The sequence below is a fragment of the Cottoperca gobio genome, chromosome 5, assembly GCF_900634415.1.
Source record: "Cottoperca gobio chromosome 5, fCotGob3.1, whole genome shotgun sequence".
Lineage (NCBI taxonomy): Eukaryota > Metazoa > Chordata > Actinopteri > Perciformes > Bovichtidae > Cottoperca > Cottoperca gobio.
Genome location: NC_041359.1, coordinates 13,013,436 through 13,033,240, shown reverse-complemented (window position 1 = coordinate 13,033,240; position 19,805 = coordinate 13,013,436). Strand labels below are relative to the sequence as shown.

Below are 19,805 nucleotides of genomic sequence, written 5' to 3'. Positions count from 1 at the left end.
AAAAGAGATTAAGAGACAGATTAAGAGAACGCAAACTGAGATGCCAATTTGTCATCCGACAGGTAATTAAAATGAGACATAGGTCTGTCTTTATTTTGTGGCAAACAATACATAACCAGTGGGACAGCCAGGAACCAGAACACAAACTACTAACCTCGGCAAAGTACTCAAAAAGAGGCTTGTATTTTTTCCCTTTCAGCGTCTTGCCGGGAAATCTAAAAACACATAAAACAACACATTCAAAGTCCTCGTTTTAATATCTGTAATTCACCTTCATTTAAATTACTCACGAATATTTCTCTTAACAGTATCTTCTGACTGTTCAGCTGCTGATACTGGATGTTAAGGGATCACCAAACCACACAGACATCAGTGTGGAGCATAAATGTGTCATGTGGTAATCTAAACAACCATTGTTGAGACATTTCACTTAAAGCCACAAATGTCAACCTCATGTGGGATAACTAAAAGTTAGTAGGACTCATCCTCTGAAAACCATGAATGTCTGCGCAACATCAATCTATTCCGTAGTTGTTGAGCTCATTTGTCTGGACCAGAGTGGGGAACATGAGACAACTATTGTTGACAGAAAAACTACTGCTTGCGGTTGTATGCCGCGGCCAACTAGTCAGGTTGCAGTTTACATCCATGTTTATCCAAAATGTCATCCCTTCATCATTTTATCCTTTTAGACATTTGTGTGAAATTGTCATACTTGCTTCTAAATTCTTGAGTTATGGCCAAAATGTGTTTTGAATAAGAGGATAGGGGTTAAATTAATAAAGTAGACCTCAAACACAATTATTATTTGCTAACTGACCCAAATAAACACCTGCTGTCTAGCTAACGGTCTAGTTTTATATATATATATGATGGCCGGGTGAGATAGTCGCCCCAAATCCAATTTGATTGGACAAGAATATTCAAAATGTTGACACATTTTGCATGTAACAAGAGAGAAATTAACAACTAACACAGGGACACAATATTATAAATATATTTTTAATTTCACTGTGTCTTTAAGGTATTAGTCAAAACAACTCTTGATGCTTTTTAAGGTGGCTATAGGGTCTTGTGTACGTACTTGTCCAGGAGAGTGTACTCGCTCTCAGACTTGAACAGAGCTCCCAGCCGGGCCTCCATCAAAATGTAGGTCTTCTCTGTGGCGTTATCTGGAAGATGAACAGAAAAACACACCTGAATGCATTTGTTGAGTTTTCACAATTTAAATCCTGTGCTGCCGTTACACAGAGGCACACTTTGAACAGGAACAATGACATGCAGACAAATTAAAGAGCGCCGACATGACATAAAGATTATGAAAATCATTATCATGTAGTTAACTTAATATTTGTGATATACTTATTGAATGTTCGTTTGTTTTTGATGCCTTGTTATAAAAACATGCACGGAAGTTAAAAACAAAAAACTCAGCACATAAAGATACAGTAGATCCACAGAAGTGAAGACAAAGTCGGGGATAATAATGGCAGAAAAATAATAATAAATAAATAAATAAATAAATAAATAAATATATATATATATATATATTATTTTGCTGAATGGCATAAAGGGAACTAACAAGGGAAATATGACCTAAGTGGCAAAGCTGAAGGTTTTTATTTTCCCTTTTTCTTTCTAAGCCTCACAGTATATGTAGTGAGGTGGGATTGGAAGATATTGATCGATGTGATGAAAATTATACATTGGGGGACTCTCTGGTCATTTTTCAAAGTCTGCCATCTAAATAGCCCCTACAGAATGATTTATGTTTATTGACCTGAATTTCATGTGTGATAAACCACGAGAAACATGGTTCAAATCCAATGTCAAGTCCTGCTTCATAATAATACAATGAGACAAAACTTCAAGGTCAGGTAAAGACCCCATCATGTCAACCAGCATCTGGGCTTATTGAAAAGTTGCCACCACATGTAGGATAACTGCCTGATATTTTTTGGGAAACTGGACACTCCTGGAAAACTGGCCAAATGGGGATTTTAGGAGAAAAGGGAGACGAGAGGTTGAGAACAGGAACAACAGGCAAAAAGCAAACGACCTGAGACAGTGAGACACAATATAAGAGCGGAGGGGGCAGCATCAATAAAAGAGGTTTCTTTCCCTCAGTGGTGTGACAAATGACTGCACAGCGCAGACCTGCTCCTGACAGCCCTCAACTCAAACCACGACAAAGGCAGTGGGGGAAAGAGACAGACACAAAAAGAGGTAGAAAATAAGAACGAAGGACAAAAACAGGTGGATGTGGATGCAAAGACAGCAATACAAAAATGAGGGGAACAAAATTTGAATGGAGAGAGAAAAAAATAAAAAGCATTCATTGGTATTCCAAGGCGGTCTCCCATGCAGCACAGCGCAGACTGTGCCGTTAGGATGACAGACTGTGCTTCAACAGTGCCCCCTGCAGGATCAAAGAGGCTATGACATACTGGAATGAATCTAGGTCATCCTTTTAAAAACCCACCAGTTTCTCTCACAGGGAACTAAAAACTACAGCAGGTGTAACAGAAACACACTAGCCACCTCTCTGGAGAATTGTTTTTATATATGGACATCCATCTCTTTGGTGACCTGATTTGTGGCTCATCATATTTCTCAGGTCTGTAGCTGATGTAGACGACATACACATGAACAAAACTGTCGGTTTCAGTGAACGGCCTTTTTCCACGCAACACATTTTGATGAATCTCGGGTGTAAATAAAAAAATTAATGATGAATGAATTACATTTAGATTTTTCAGTTTCAGGGTCCTGGTTTCATGCATGCTGGCTCCCTGTCATGGCTTAACGAGTGATCATTAATGTTATTAGTAACACCTGTGTTTTTCCACAGCAGTCAAAAACAAAAGATATGTTAATACAAAGGTATTTACAAAATAATGTCACTTTCCTACTAAATAAGTTGATGAATAAAAGTTTGAAAAGAATTGAGTGTTTTCTTTGTGGATTATTTTTAATTAACTGTTAAATATGTAACATGCAAAAAATGAAGAGACATTTTAAGTGTTGTGCTGTGTCTATCTGAAAAGTTTCAGACCCCCATATTACATTTCTTTACTTTATTTGATTAGCCAGAAAAACTTTAATGTCAAACCTACAATTAAATGAGACTGAGACAAACAGCAGGTGCTCATATTTGAGGCGGTGAAACCTGCTAATGTTTTTGTGTAGAAACAATTTAAGCAATTAGGTGCAGCGGATATTTGTGACTGCGACTAAACAATATTACAGAATATTGTGATTTCTGTAATAGACCAGCAAAAACTGAAGGAACAATATTAAGCTACAAACTGCTCAAGTTTACGACCCCAACCCCTTTAATGGCCATCACATATTCCTGAACAGAGGTAACAATTGATATAAAATTGACTTTAATTGATATGTCATGCTGAGCGAACATGTTTTATTAATAGGAAGGTTGGTTGTTTAATTCATATTTAATTAAATTGATCAGGTTTCATTCAGTGGTTGAAATCGAGTGTTTGGTACCGTTCTGCACCTAAGATAGCCCGACCTTCAAATATGAAAGAATTAAATACGTGAAGTACGCAATATATCAACTCTAATCCTACGAAAAGGACAAAATAATCAAATCAGAAATGTTTACAAATGGGAGTGGTCAGCTCTTCACACTAGTGACACTGGACAAAAGTCTGGCTATGCTGAACCCCCGCCGCACGAACGCGCTGAATGCCGGCATCAGCAACTCTTAAAAAAGGAAGAGACTTAGAGAAAAGACTCTGAATCGAATGAGGCCTGATAAGGCTGCCAGCACGACCCCCTCTTTGGCTGGGGGTCATGGTGGCAGCCTTATCAGGCCTCATGAGATGACCCAGTGACATGCTGAGAGCGAGAGAGATGGAGGTGACTGATCTAAGCCACATGGGCCAGGTCCAAAGAACCAGCAGCGTCTATAATGCTGAGGTCCAAACAGAACCTGCGAGCACTCCCACCAGCGTAACTTCATCTGTCCATCAGAACCGGCAGGTGAAACAATACACTTTCATGCGTTTTCACGAGTTGATGTTAGCTTAATGATTAGATGCTTGATGCTATAAGTAATGAGTAAATTAGGAATTAAATAAGCATTGATCAGGTTAAGACCAAAACTAAGATCTCCCTAAAATTTGAAATGAATATTTGAGTTGCTTCACAATCTTCACTTCTTAAACTTAAACTGTTGAACGGTGCTTGAATCTATTGAAATTCAATTTAACGGGTAAACCTCAAACAAAGATATCACAGATTCTACCTGGTCACACTTTCATTTATTAGTTCAGTGTTTCATTCATTCATCATTTATTAATAGTTTAGATTTGTAGTTATTAGTTCAATAAACATTTCATTTATAAAGAACTTGATCCTGTGATTGGTGTGTGTATGAACCATCAGGTAAATGTACACTGGGCCAGAACTTTGTAGCAGCCTTCAAATTATGAGACTACAATAATTATGACTATCAATCTTTCCTTCTGATGGATGGTGCTCCAAGGTATTAAATTCTGTTTCTCAATATAAAACTTAGTGTTTCAGATAGTCGAAGTTGAGCCTTATTACTGTCTTTCACCTGTTGTACCAATTCATGCATTTATAATACATAATTTTGAGTTATTAGTTATAAGTATATATTTTGGTATTAGTTAGTTACGCTACATTGAATATCAAAATTGCCATCCATCATTTTTCTGTCCAGCATCTAATCAACCCATCATTTCAGCTATAATACACAATCAGTTCCCAGTTTATTATGAGGCACACCTTGCTTTAAAACGATGCAATAGGTAGTTTTTAAACTATTATTAGATTATTGATTAACCGTTTTGTTTGGAAAGTAGTATAAAAAGAAGAATCTGTCTGTACGTGTCCGACAGCCGTGGTGTTCTGACGCACAAATACTTGATAAAAGACACTTTAACATTCAAAAAGTTATACAAAACTAAATCTCTTGAATTCAATTTGTTTGTTTTTACTTTGTTCTAGAATTGAATTAGGTTGTTGTCTATTATTTGTGTATTAAAAGAGCTAATTAAGTGAATTTGAGAAGGGTTGCATATTTCAAGTCAGTTTTAGATCACAGAAAGATCATTTCGATTTTGTATCGTGCCGTTAAAAAAGTAATCATTTGAAATTACAATAACACTTCTAAGTGCAACGTATATAGAAACTATTAGCAAAGTTATAAACTATGTTTAATTGCCTTTTGTTTAAACCTCACAGGGCCATTTTGATGTGGGTGAACAAGCACTTGTTTGAGGCCTGATACTGTTTTTAATGAGCGTTTGTGAACATGAGTTTTGCCTTAGCATCAAGTTACTGCTCATGAATGTGAAGCGTCCGTTTTTATCTAAAACGAAGCAAAGTTCCAGTCACAGAGAGTCACTCGTCATAAAACAAAACGGTCTTATTTCATCAGCGAACACTAAGCCAAAGGCTGGAAGCACATTGTGGAACAGAAATCCTTTCCTCAAAGTGCAAATTTGCTGTTAATTTGTTTTTGTTTGTTCTTTCTGAATAAAAAACACCATCAGCTGATACTGCGGTCCAACACTCAACACTCAACTCACAAGAGAAACAAGATTTTCAGTCAGAAAACTTTGGCTTGGGCTACGGCATTTATGCAACATCGTTCAACAAAACTATCAATCCTAGTAATTGAAGTAATCCCCAACACAAACATGTCTGTGGGCAGAATACGTGAGCAGATATGTCAGTTTTTCCCCCTACAATGCCATGAAGAAAGTACAGACGACAGCAACAAAATAACTCTGTATTTTAGCAATAATCTGAAAGTGTTGACCACAGGATAACACCGGGAGCAGATTTGTACAAAAATATTTTAGATCAACAAGCTCCACAGGGAAGCATTCAGTCCCAATCAGCACATCAGGGGTTTCTTTATGTTGACATGGCGGACCAAACGCTGATTTTCAAGAACCCTAAACTGTGGCCCAATTTCATACAACACACCCGTTCTTAGCAGGTTTAGAGTATGCAGTGTATTCACAGTGGAAAAGTGACAAAATAAATATATACACTCAAAACAGTCAATATGCATTCTTGAAACTAGAATTATCGCCTCGCTGTTGTATGCCTCTGCCAACCAGTAAAGTGGCAGTTTACCTCCTTTTAAAGCACATTCCCTCAAGGCTTTCCTGAGACATCGCGTTCACGAGAATGGTACAGATGAACGACAACATAATACCTCTCAGAGGCATAAAACCTTGATATTTGAGGGTGCTGTAGAGGGACACTTTCCTCACTTAATCAAATGCAAAAAAGAAATGGAGGAGCTACTCCCAACTGGAAAATAAACACTAAATGTGGATGTTGATAAAACAGCTCAAGGAACACATCAGAAAAAAACTATTAAATGTTGGAAAACATTTTTATTAGCAGTAGCTAACGGAGCAAATATCATCCAAAAAACAGTATACTATAAAATATTAGTATGTAGTATATACTGAAACTGCACTTGTGTCTTACCTTTGACCTTGACATACAAGAACTCCGCGTTAACACAGAGGGCCAGGTTGCTTGGCAGGGTCCAGGGTGTGGTCGTCCAGGCGATCAAAGCCACATCCTCATTCCCAACCAATGGGAAGGTGACGATCACTGATGGGTCCTGAACGTCCTGGAGACAGAAATTAAACAGAGTCAATACAATATTTACATTCAAACAGTAAATTGTGTTACTAGTGTTGCATTAAACCACTTGAGGTGTCATTCGTACCTTGTAGTTCTGGTGGGCCTCAAAGTTGGACAGGGGGGTGTTGCAGGCAGTGGAGAAAGGCATGACTTTGACTCCTCGGTAAACGAGACCCTTATTGTACAGCTGTTTGAACACCCACCTGAATGTATAGAAGACGCATGAAAAAATATAAAAAGGAAGAAGAGACAAACTGCACACAAGTCTGGTTTGTATTGCAATTTTTAAATATACAAATGTTTTACTATAAGTAAATTGTGGTCATTCATTATCATCTGTGTTCTCCTGTGAACCAATTGTTTAAAGTGTGGCTGAAAACCAAATATTAAATCAAGCTAAAGCTGAAGAAATTATCACTTTAAATCAAAAATAAAAGACTGTTATTAGTATATCAAATAGGGCCAACATCTAATTCCTTGTATAGAATGAAAATGATGCATCTTTAAGCCAAAACTTGTAAGTATAAAATGGTAAATTTGACATTCGTACCAGACAGTCTCCATGAACCATGGGTAGAGAGTCTTGTAGTCGTTGTCGAAGTCAATCCACCTTCCCATTCGCCTCACTGAAGTCTAAGAATAAAAAGAAAATACACATAGCACATCAAACAAATATATAGGTGCTATAGGGATGGGGTATAAAACAAAAAGACTCTTATCTTCAAGACTCTGAAATGATTCACAAAAACAATTAGTGTGATTTGTTGAATTATTATTATTTAAAATCACACCAAATATCAGTTTTACAATACTATATACTAAAATGCATGTTTCTGAGAAATAAAAAAGGCAGATTTCTTAAGCCTACTCATTTTATTTATCTAACAGGTAGCATTTATTTCTTTAACTTGAACTTGTTATTCTTGACGTCACTGCAAATAGAGAAATACTAGAAACTCTTCAGTGTTTATTTGGGCAACTTTAAAATGAGCAATATTACCTTCTGTCTCAGGTTTTCCTTTGTGTGTTTACATTATTCAAATTAGTTGACATAACATTATCAAATATAAAAACTCCATAATATCATTCACACTTTACTACTCTGCTTTCAGGCCATCATTTTCCACACCGCCTTTAATAGTGCAAAGCAGACTGGAGTAGCTCCTGAAATTAACTGAATCGTGGGGCGTCTACTAATTTTAGGTCAGTCCTTATCAAGGCTCATATAAAACCTCCCATATAAAAAACACATATATTGTAGACTAATACGACTAGGGCTACAACTAACACTTATTTTGATAATCGATTAATTGTACATGTGAGATATACCTTTGGTGTAGCCTTACAACGGTGCATTGAACCTTAATAGCAGGTTCAATGCACTGTATTAAGTCAGACATGCATTTATTTGATTGACAGATGAAATAAAAATAAAAAACTGGTCTCTCAAGTATGGTTACAGAGTTCCTTCACATATTGTTCCTGTATGCTCACCTCCCACTCGTTGGAGTATCTCATGACGATGCCTCTGCACTGCTTGTTGTACTCAGCAATGCCCATCTTGGCCACATCTTCAGGCCCTTTGATCCCTAAAGTCTTATCAATCTCATACTCCTACAAAGAAAGACAGAACATGAGACAATGAAATAACCCGAGGAAAAATCTGTAAATCTACTCCGAGTGATTTTAACATTATTCAAGACGACAGATTCTTACCACAGGCAGGCCGTGACAGTCCCAGCCAAAGCGCCGGTCCACATGGAAGCCACTCTGGTGGGCGAAGCGAGTAACAACGTCCTTGATGGTGCCGGCCAGGATGTGCCCATAGTGGGGTAGCCCCGTGGCAAAGGGAGGGCCATCATAGAAGGTGTACCTGGTTGAGAAATGGGCAGTCAAAATCATTTAAAAAAGGTTGACATTTATTTCACAGTAATAAAATAAAATAAAAAGTTGTATACGAGATGATAAGACAAGAGGACTATGAGGTCTGGAAACATCTTCCACTCAACCAAGCCTGCAAGATAATGGAAACGCAACATAAACAGTGCCCCGTTTTAAATGTGTATTCGTGGCATCTTCACTGCTCTGGTCTCTGTATATAACCAACAGTGAGAGTATGGCAGAAGATATGTTTGTGTTTGCCATGTGAATGTGAAGATGCTGTTCCTTTTGTTGACACTATCACAAGCCATAGGATTGATTCTATAGTCATTTCAGAGAGGGTAACTTGGTAGTGTCATTAAGCAAATACCCTGTTAAATCTCACTAGTGTTGGTCAGGGTCTGCTTGTGACCAAAGTCTTAATACTGCAATTTTGCTTAGCAAATGTCATCAAATCTTTAGTTGGCTAAAAAGGAAAACAATCTAAACCATTTTGAAAAGTAATTAATGTACAAATCCTGCACTTTCAACCCAAGTAAGAGATATGAGCAGAGCGATTCAAAACATTATGTTTGTTTTCCACACCCTTTTTTCTATTTATTGTGGTAAATTAACTTTATGAAAATAAACACAATTTTCACAACAGTACTATTACCTTATTGAACTGAATTCAATGGGCCATTGTTTCTTACTACAAGTTTTCCTATTACAGACAAGTACTGATAATCATATGGATTAAATTCTGAAAGCAGTCTAATAAAAACTGGTTAGCCAGGAAAAGCAACTTCTTTACTTGGCAGCGCAACAGCTGGAAAGACAATCCCTAAACACAACCCTTACCACTGCCAGCATTAAAACATGAAGCAACATGTTGCTGTTCTGAACCTCTTAATAAGTGTTCACAATAATTTCTCACCAAAAAATATCAGAATACAATTCCTAACAAATATGATCAGAATCATATCTTAGCATCTATTACATGTTAAAGACTTTAACAAGTAGGTTAAAACTGCGGATGTGACAGAGTGTCATACTTAACTGTAGATAACATTTGAAAGGTTATTTAACAAAATTACAAACTCATCTTACACTTCAACAGCTTGTCTTAGCAATTAATTTTGCATAGTAAATTAATAATTATAAACAAGACACTGTTGGATTTACTTAGGCCGGTTCTTGGACTGTTTGAGGCATTCCTGGAAGCAGTCCTTTTTTAGCCAGAACTGCAGGATCTTCTCCTCCTCAGAGGGAAAGTTGATGGACTCAGGGACTCGCTCCACCATGGCATCTGCCAAAACAGAAACCAAAAATGTAACTCAAAAGACTTGTGGAACAGGAAGACAATGACACGAATCACAGCATTTGTGTCAGAAAGATCACATGATGAATCTTTTCTTTTTCCCTACTTAAGGCTATGATGGTATAAAGTAGGTATTTTACCTATTCAAATATACAGCGCTGAAGTTAGCTTACGATTAGGCAGTTAAGGGGAACGTTTTGGGAAACTCCTCTTACGTTGCTGAGCTACTGAAGTCTAACTGTGGTGAAAGCGCGTTAGACATTTTAGGTAAACTTTAACGCTGTCTGAAACCCACTTTCTAACTTGTGAAATCTTTATTCTATTTGTGAAGATTTAAAAAAAGAGTTTTCACTGCTCTTTTTTCCTATTTAGAGCAAATTGGACCAGGTCAAGACTACAGATTAAAAAAGCACTACAATTAGACTTGTCATATCTGGACTAGATTAACCCATACGCAGTTAAAACAGTTACACATTTGAGAAACTGTATTTGTAAGAAAATGGGAAATTTCACTGCTTTTTTCCAAAAATAAAAATAAAATAAAATTTGGACCACATTGAAGCCAGAGACTCTGTAAGACACCGTTTAAGATTTGTGACGCCACAAAGAGGATAAAAGAAACTTCAGCTTCGGATAATTAAAGTGTTGGCCCTTATAGAAACAACTGAACCAAGACCGACTAAGTAAATCTCACTTTTAGTACACATTCATTTAATCCCAATGCTTGGGAAATTAAAACTACGTGATATGTAAAATGTAAAAGGTCTTCTTCAGTGAATGTCTCCCACCCTTCTCAGATCCTTATGAATGTTATTAATAGCTGACTTGTCAAAACCTGTCAGTGCTCGATAGTTTATCAACAGAACATGCAGTCCTTTCAAATACATTTATGTATTAAAATCAGGCTATCTAAAATATTATTCCCCCGCCGAACATGCAACCACAGAAACTATGCACAAACTAGTTCATTGCGTGCAATAAGTGACTTTGTCTCAGCAGTTAGTTCAAAAGAATGACGCCTCCTTGTTGTTAGCTAGCATGCTAAGCTAGCCGGTCAATGCTTCAGTTAGTTAGCTCGTAGCTAAACGGACAGTAAAGTTTGTTAACGGCAACGTTTGGACGCTAATTTACACTATCAGGTGTACAGTGAAGTGTGCCTGTAATGTAACATTTAAGTTGTAAATATTCAGTTTGAATGGATACTCACATGTTGTCTGTCTCCGGCTGCCAGAGAGAAACAAGAAATGATGCAAGCTGGAGTCAGCGTCGGCGGAAGTGACGTTGTGACGCAAACTGATTTGTTGCATGAAAATAAAATGAATATATTTCAAAAGTATTTTTCTAAATATTTGTATTGTATTTTTTCATTCCTATATTTATGTTTCTAGCACCAATACACCAAATCAACCTTATATGTGAAAACCTACCTGACAATAAACTGGCTTCTTATCCTTTTTACTTCATTACATTTATTTAGACATCTTATATAATTAATACAACATATAAATCAACTAATGAATTATGATACATTGTTATAGATTAAGCTTCTGCATAATGACTACTTTTACTTTTGGTACATATTTTGATGTTAATTCTTTTGTGGATTTTGAATGCGGGACTTTTACTTTTAACATAGTATGACTGTTGTATTGCACTTCAGATCTAAGTAATTCTTCCACCACTGATTTACTGACACTGATAATTGCTGTTGCAGAAAACATTTATGTCATGCTTTTCAGTATTTTAGTTGGTTATTTGGTTTGGGTTGGGGCTGAAAAAGTGGGAGTATTGTTATTTTTGCTAAAGGGAGGCCTTTGCCTGCTTTTTTTTTGCTCCTTAAGTCTTTTTTTAATTTCACCCTGCCATTGTAAGTTTTAATAATATAAAGAAAAGATCAAATAGTAACATCAAAAAAGTTCTTGCAGGTCATAAAGGTGCATTTTACATGCAGAGAATCAATCCTGTCTGTATCAGGGTTTTGTGTTCCTCATCACCATCAAACAAGAAGATAACGTCTGTTTACATTTTTTTGTCATGAACACCTTTAGTAAATAGTGCATAATTTCTTTACTTGTCCGTACGGTCGCTTCTTTATTTTGGATCATAACACAATATATAAATAATCTAAGATTCAACGCCCTTGCCAACCCCAATCATTTTCGTACTGTCCTTAATTCTTACAGTTTCCAGTTGTTTTTTCATAAGAACAATTTTTATACAATCTTTATGTCACCGCACAATACAAGCAAGTAAATAAGGGATGTAAAGTGAGATAAATGGGGGAAACAAGCTTAAATTCAACATCCATGCACAGGTTTACTTCTGCAGTATTTGTTCATATCTTTAACTCATGCCTACTTTTTATTAACATTAGTATTTCTTTCCGTCTACAAAAACACATCACTACTGCTTTTTCTTTTTCAAATAAATGTATTTTTTATAATCCCACTTTTCTACATGGTAGTATCTTCTATTTAGCCTGCCTTGTAAAAAGAGCTGTTGTCCATGAGAAAGAATTAACTGAAATAAAGGAACTGTTTTTCTTTTTTTCCCCTCACAGGGCTAAGGGATGCAGGGAGAGAAAACCCCAGTAATGGACACTATGTGGGACCAGTGATTGTAATTGAACTTTAGATCATCTGTACCCACAAATATGTAACCAAAATAAGTGAAGTGTTGAGCAAGGAATTCCAAAAACAGCATAACAGACAATCACCTTTATAAATTGACCTTTCCTATTATTTGGCGACTAATTAACATTAGGTTGGACATCATGCGGTTAGGTACAACGGACTACATTCTGGTGATAGCTGTATGTATCAGAGATCAGTTAAGGGAGTTGGAAAAAAACATTTCAGAATGTTTGATATATAATGTACTCTCCTTTGTTCTTCCCATCAGCAGGGCGTTTCTCAGATAACATGATTTCAATCTTGTATTTGTACTATCCTTGTCAGACAGGATGTCCGCAGAGATACTGCAGGGGGGGGGGGGGAAGAGTAGTGAACAAAATAAATATGCGCCCCCTGTTGCACAGACCTCATCCAGACCAAACAGCACCCCATCGTTGCAGACCTCTTCAAGCCTCTTCTATACAATATATACAGTAGGGGGTCCCTGCCCCACCCGTTTGGGGGTCCTTGGCCTAAAACACGTTGAAGACCTCTGCTTTAAATGTATTTCTTCAATTTTTAACCTTTAGATTATGTTTAAGATTGTTTTGGTATTTTTCTTTTTGAGGGACAATAGCTGTATAGACCGGAAACACAGGGAGAGACGGACCACTCAGCTACCGGACCCCATGTAAAATTATTTTAATTTCATTCCCCCTTGAGATTTTGATGAATGATTAATCAAGACCTTGGAGAAATCCCAGGATTCAATAAAAATGAGCAGAACGAGGTAGAATAGAAAGGGAAATGTCCGATGTTGGTTTGTTAACAAAGCATGGCTTTATTGTGATGGTGGAAACAGTTTATGAAACTGACAGACATGGAGGTGACTGGATGGCAGCCTATTTCGTGTTAAGTGCCTTCTGCACCTTCTTCATGCCCTTCTTGTTGTGCTTCTTAGCAAAGCGCATGTTCTTCAGGAACTTAGGGTCCACCTGCAGAAAAGAAAGAAAGGTGAAGTGAGAAGATGGGACTGAAGTATGAAAGTGATGCATAGGCAAAATAAATCAACAACTTCTATCACAGAGCAAAGGACAACGGCTCAAGTTGGGAAAACGCAAACCAAACTGCTCTTCTCTAGTCTGCATTAGAGCAGTGTAGTATCACATCAGGGTTTAAAAATATATAAAGTCTACTTTCTCACATAAAAAACAAATGGGAGAACTTCCAACGATGCTTTCAGGACATTATGGCGTATTTCCACTGCAAAGTACGGCTCTAATGGACTTGTTTCTTTGGTTTTCCATTAGGCAAAGTTTTGGTACTTTTTTTGTGCAGGTAAAACACAAGTGCTGCACAAACGTGAAACTTTTGTGTTTCAAAAAAGCAAACTACCGTCAACAGGGATGGTCTTTTTTCTAAGCCGTACATTACTCCTTACAATTGAGGAAGTGCAGACGTTCCTCAGTTTGGTTGCCGATGAAAGGATTCAGCGAGTCTCCAGTTCACACAGCAGTTTCAAGCAGCTGAACGGCCCGCCTACACTGAGTAGGTATTGTATTGTTTTTCATTTAAATGTTTGAAATTCATAAAAATGGTCAAATCATATTAGTGTCGTGTCAATTGATTGTGTCAAATGGGCATATGATACCGTCTCATATCACTCGCAGGCCTCTGAACTGAATCAAATATGTATTGAGGCAGACTGATATCCGCAAACGTCATATCGTGTCCGAAGAATATCACATTGTGAAGAAACTTGTGATTTACACACCCACAATGTTCTACTGTGCCTTTTGCATGTACGTAAAAACCTCAGACATGGAAAGAACAGTTTTGAAAAGGCAAGCAGCTGCATGTTAGGAAATATTTGCAGAGTAGACTCCACAACTTGTCCATTTCGGGGGCATTTGTATGCAACAAGCCTGACCTTAACAGCAAAGTTAGTCTAAATGCTCCAACACATGTAACAACCCAATGCATCACTTATGCACCTAAAATTAGTAAACCTGGATCCAAAGGAAGACAGGGAGTTTGCATTGAGCCAGTTACCACAATGCACGCAAACACTTCTGATTTCCTTCATAACTATTACCTCATTTCTCAGTTACCTGGTTTTTTGAATGCATGCATACAACACAGAACTGTACTTACACCCTTCAGTGACTCATAACGCTGAGACGTGGGCTTCTTGATGCCGTTCCTGTGGGCTTTACGAGCTGTTCAGAAAAGGGGAGGAAAAACAATTAACAAACATCCTTTCAACATTCACCTCTGCATACATATTTACAGTGGTCAAGCATGTAAACCTAAAAGCTGACATTGAAATATGTCGGACAATCTGCCATTAGTGCCATTATCTTACGATGTGGGCTCCTCAAAGAGTAAACGTCACTCTGCAGTCATACTTACACTGGTTGTGGGTTGTGTGATTCTTTGACTTGGCCATTTCGACACTGGTTAATCTGAAGAAAGGAAAAACTAGACGTTAATCTTTATTTAGCATCACTGTCATTTGCTTCCACAACATTTGAACCAATCGCCGGCAGTACAATGTAAACAGAGACGCGTTTGTTATAAAACAACGTCTTAATGTAACAGCAGCAGTCAAATGTCAATGTAAAGGTACATTATAGGACCAAAAACAGGCTATTAAATCACAAGCAAGCTGTTTGTTTGGCCGTATGTTGAACCGCTGCCTGGTCGCTAGCTGCTTTGCTAATAGCGGCATTCCCACTTTTCACATGTAAAATTCACCCATTGTTGAGGATTAAATCTAAAACATACTGCGGTAGAAATATGACCAGTTTAGTGACGTATCAGAATCAGTTGCTGTTTTTGTGCAGGAATGTACAATACGCGAAGATTGATTAAGATTTTAAAAGTCTACATAGGTGGGAAAACTGTATACCTGCAACACGAACAGACGACAACCGGAAGAGAAAGAAAATCTCACGCAGCAGAAGAGAAGAAGAGAAGCGTGGAGTCAGAGTGATCTGTTTAAATGACAGCGCCTCCCGGTGGTGGTGTCTGGTACCACGTGAGAGAGCGCACAGCTGACCGCAGGATGTCACCCTCTGTACATGTCACACCCTTATGTTTATGACAACCATAAGAAATTAACTGTGTATGTGTGTGTGTGTGTGTGTGTGTGTGTGTGTGTGTGTGTGTGTGTATGTGTGTGTGTGTGTTCTGATTATCACTTTAAATGAACCCTTTTCTCTTTTTTTTCCTTTGATATTTTGTTTAGGTACCCTGTTACTTGCAGCTAATTCAATTATTGTCATATTTTTTGTGTTCAGATGGTGTAAGGCAAAAAACAAATACAATTAAAAATAGCTCTTTTAATAACTTTTTTACTGTTTTCTTTTTCATATAGGCTACTTCAGTGATTTGCAATAAAAGTGCTGGTTCTTTCATTAAAAAGACACCAATAAGGGACGAGAGTCTTAATACATTTACATTTATTGATAACATATTTATCTAGAATAATTAAAATATTCAACAGAAATTCGGTTTTCTTATCTTCCACTATATTTCCAAGTTTAATATAATTTCTAGTAAAATGGGAGAGAGAAAATATTTGATTAAAGCCAATTACACATATCACACCAGAACAAAAATGAACATGTGTGTCTTCATTAGAAATTAAAGTGTGAAATGTGCTTGACTTCCTGTGTCTGGATCAAGGTCATTCATTTTCCCTTATCCTCCACAACGTTTTATTTTGTATTTTACACCAGTGTCCTTATCACATGTCCATTGTTTGGCAGTTTTACCAAAGAGACATATCCCCTCCAAACCCAGACGGTTTACTTTAAATAACAATTTGAGGCCCAAATACAGTAGGTAAAACTCAGAATTTCACCAAAAGCAAAGAGAAAAATTAATACAAATGTGTGTAGCAAAACTTTATTGATCTTGTAACCAATTAGAGGGGGCCAGACTGGTTGGAAATCACTGGACAGAACTTGCAAATTGCATATTAAAAAAAAACAGCTACAACAATAATTAAATATTGGCTATATTGGCTGTTTCTCTAATACGCGTTATCTCTCTTCAATTCTGCCTCCGCGAAGATTACAACACATGATCTACAGTATTATCAGAAGCCCCTTCTAATTATTCCAAATTGAAAAAGCCTAAAAGGGTTTCATGTTTTGTTCTATTACACAAATAACTCCTCTTAATATCTCGTGTAACGTTATTCTTTACTTTAATTTGATTCAGAAATCAAACAGCATGTTGATTTGTGAGGATTTTCTTTTGAAACAAAAACGAGAAGCCTTTGATTGTGACTGTTAATGGGACCCAATGTTAGCACTTAAATACAGGTCGGCCTGGTTGTGAGTTGTGAGTGTCTTTCTGAGATGGTGAAGGCCGATATCTCGCTTCTGAATTCAGTGTGAGGTAATTACAAATAGTTTCATTCATGACATGTTGTGAGGAAAAACAAGCATTAACATCGTCATCAGTTAGCAGTCTCACAGAAGTATCTCATATTAAGGCCTGTGTCTGTAGGAAAAGGAAAAATGGATTTTAAAAAAATCAGGAATGATTCAAATAAAAATACTCATGGTGGTGAGTCAAGTTATAAAATAGGTAGAATTTGGACATATCATGATTTTAACTTATTCATACTAGCAGCTAGGCTGTATTGATGGCAATGTTGGTCCGTCTGTATTCATGGTTCCCAGACTTCGGTGATCTCCCAACTTTTCTTCTTGCTCCACCAGTTCACATTTGTAGTTTTGGGTGAAATGTCTAAATAACTCATTTGCAATAAAACTCAAACTTAATCAGCATGTAAGCATTGCCATTGTGAGCATGATAGCAGGCTGAGGTTAGCATTCAGTTGAAAGCATTGCAGTGCCTAAATCCACCTCACAGAGTCACTAGCATGACTGCAGACTCTTCATGTTATTGACTTATTATCTTATAATTTAGACTTTAAAAGAAACACGTTTTACTATGTATGTTCTAACTTAACTTCACCTATCTCATATTGTTTACTTAGTGGCGAGTATTTTATTTAATAAAAAAATAGTTCCATGCATTTCCCTGTGTGTATGTCATTCTGAAATATAACTACATATAATGGAAAGTTTCAGTTCAGATTAGTTGTTAAAAACCTGAATGAAGTCTAGAGGAGAGAAGAGATTTGACTCTATCAAAGACACCGATTTAAGTGCCATTCTTGATGTTGTTCATTATAATATGTTAATATTAAGTTAAGCGTATTTGAGTACCTTTTAAAAGCGCTCTATAAATAAAATGTACAATTATTATTATTATTATTATTATTATTATTATTATTATTATTATTAATATCATTATAATCGTATAACATTGAATGTTGATTCTTTATAATCTTGCAGGCAATATCTCCCTCTCTCTCTTTCACACACACACACACACACACACACACACACACACACACACACACACACACACACACACACACACACACACACACACACACACGATCATACACAAAGTGATTTTTGTAAACATGTCCCTAACTTTTCCTCTTCCTTTCCTTCCTCCTCTCATTCTCAATTCTCAGCTGAGGTCGGGTGAATCCCTGCTCAAGCAGGAGAAATCACGCAGCTTTCTATATTTAGACCTCTGTTTGATCACACGAGCCTCTCCGCTCCATTCTGCACTCGGCTATGCTCAGTCAATTACAGATTTTGCTACATGTGTTATTTCATACTTTCTCCTTGATCTGATAGCAGTGAAGAGAGGACTGGTTTTCATTTCCTGTGAGATTCTTCACACATGCATTGGTGGTGTGGGAGTGTGAGTTTATGCTGCGAAATGAACACATCTCTGTGAATATTGTCTCAGTATTATCTGTGTGAAATCTTTATTAATGAAGCGAGATAATCTCACTTTGTTCACTGAAACTTACAATTAGCATGACGCTTCCCTAACAAGGGATGCTATGAGAGAATTCCTCAAACAAGCATTTCTATAAAATAACTTGTTTTCGAGTGTAGAATTGGCTCACTGCTGCCCCCTGTTGTTTCTGGTGGGAAACAATTGAAAATTCATGTATAATATTTAATGTTGATGCTTACAAAATGTTCAGTAATAGTTTACAAATCCAAGTCTACATTAATTGTGCTTGGTAGGCTCTTAAAAGTTAACCAGCAGAGACTGCAGGCAATTATTGCATCCTGCCAAGAAATAGTCCGACAAATAACCTCCCGTAAAACCACAACTTGCCATTTGTACACTTTGTTTTTTTGTAGGCATGAACAAACGCAATATAATTTGTTAATAAGTGCACCGGTGCTGACAGGCAGATGTTTGGACAGAGCCAGGTTAGCTGTTTCCTTCCGTTTCCAGTCGTTGTGCTAAGATAAGCTAACTGCCTGCTGGCTGTAGCTTTATATGTAACGGACAGAAATGAGAGTCATATCAATATATTTGATTTAACTGTTATCATATTTTCAACAACTCCTACAAGTTCAATCAATCAGTCTGTCTGTCTGTCTGTCTGTCTGTCTGTCTGTCTGTCTGTCTGTCTGTCTGTCTGTCTGTCTTCTTAGATAGACACACACACTTGCACACACACACCTTCAAACACACACACATTCAGTTCCCCCATGACCGACACTAATTCAATTACAGAATATGAAGCTCTTGCATGCTGTCTAACCTGATCTCAGATATTACATCTCTGAGATTCTGATTGTAAATAGTTTTCCATATGAGAAAAGAAAATCATTTGTACATCCATTATTATGTTTAACATGTTTCTATATTGCTTCTCTGATATTGCATTGCTTATATTCTATACAACAGAAACAGTTCAATTACTTTTACATCTTCATTTGATGCCTTGATTAGTGTGGTAATAATCTTCTTTTCTTTTTCTCAGGGTTGAAAGCCTGTGAAGTATGATCTAGTGTCCGGAGGATGCTCTCATTTAACACCACATCGCTACAGAATATACAACATAATGATGGTTCTGCAGAAGAGATACTGTACATCCCGTTGGAGACAGTTACAATAATCGATTCTCTTTAAGAGAACAGAAGACAGCTCATGCTGCCTGGCTCTCTGCGGCTTTGTTTCTTTCTCTTGCACTGTGTTACTTGTTTCACACAATGCGCTTCTTATGTATCTTTGTTATCAAGTGATGGAAGTACTTGAACTGTAATTGAATGGTTCCATTAAAAGCTACTCAACTACATTTACTGTAAGAGGGAAATGTTGTACTGTTTACTCCACTGTATTAATTTCACGGCCACTGATTACTTTCCAGATTGCGTAAGATTTTACATATCAGATATAAATATATCCTTTCAAAGGTTATCTAGAAGTCAAGGGTTGATCTG

At 37.0% G+C, this 19,805-nt stretch overlaps 2 protein-coding genes across 2 annotated transcripts in view; both read right to left on the bottom strand.

Annotated features, from left to right (window-relative positions):
- The window catches only part of iars1 (isoleucyl-tRNA synthetase 1), a 54,246-nt gene extending 43,122 nt beyond the window's left edge, over positions 1-11,124 (bottom strand). The window contains 9 exon segments of the mRNA XM_029431803.1: positions 155-215; positions 1,085-1,172; positions 6,502-6,649; positions 6,749-6,866; positions 7,214-7,296; positions 8,158-8,277; positions 8,380-8,536; positions 9,709-9,832; positions 11,052-11,124. Coding sequence (XP_029287663.1) covers positions 155-215; positions 1,085-1,172; positions 6,502-6,649; positions 6,749-6,866; positions 7,214-7,296; positions 8,158-8,277; positions 8,380-8,536; positions 9,709-9,827 — 894 coding nt within the window. The 5' untranslated portion in view covers positions 9,828-9,832; positions 11,052-11,124.
- Positions 11,125-13,273: 2,149 nt separating this feature from the next.
- On the bottom strand, positions 13,274-15,456 carry rpl29 (ribosomal protein L29). The gene is made up of 4 exons (XM_029431875.1): positions 15,368-15,456; positions 14,869-14,921; positions 14,611-14,675; positions 13,274-13,451 (listed from the first exon to the last, which is right to left on the bottom strand). Exons 2-4 carry the CDS (start codon positions 14,903-14,905, stop codon positions 13,359-13,361), a joined length of 195 nt encoding a protein of 64 aa, XP_029287735.1. The 5' UTR covers positions 14,906-14,921; positions 15,368-15,456; the 3' UTR covers positions 13,274-13,358.
- Between the last annotated feature and the right edge of the window lie 4,349 nt (positions 15,457-19,805).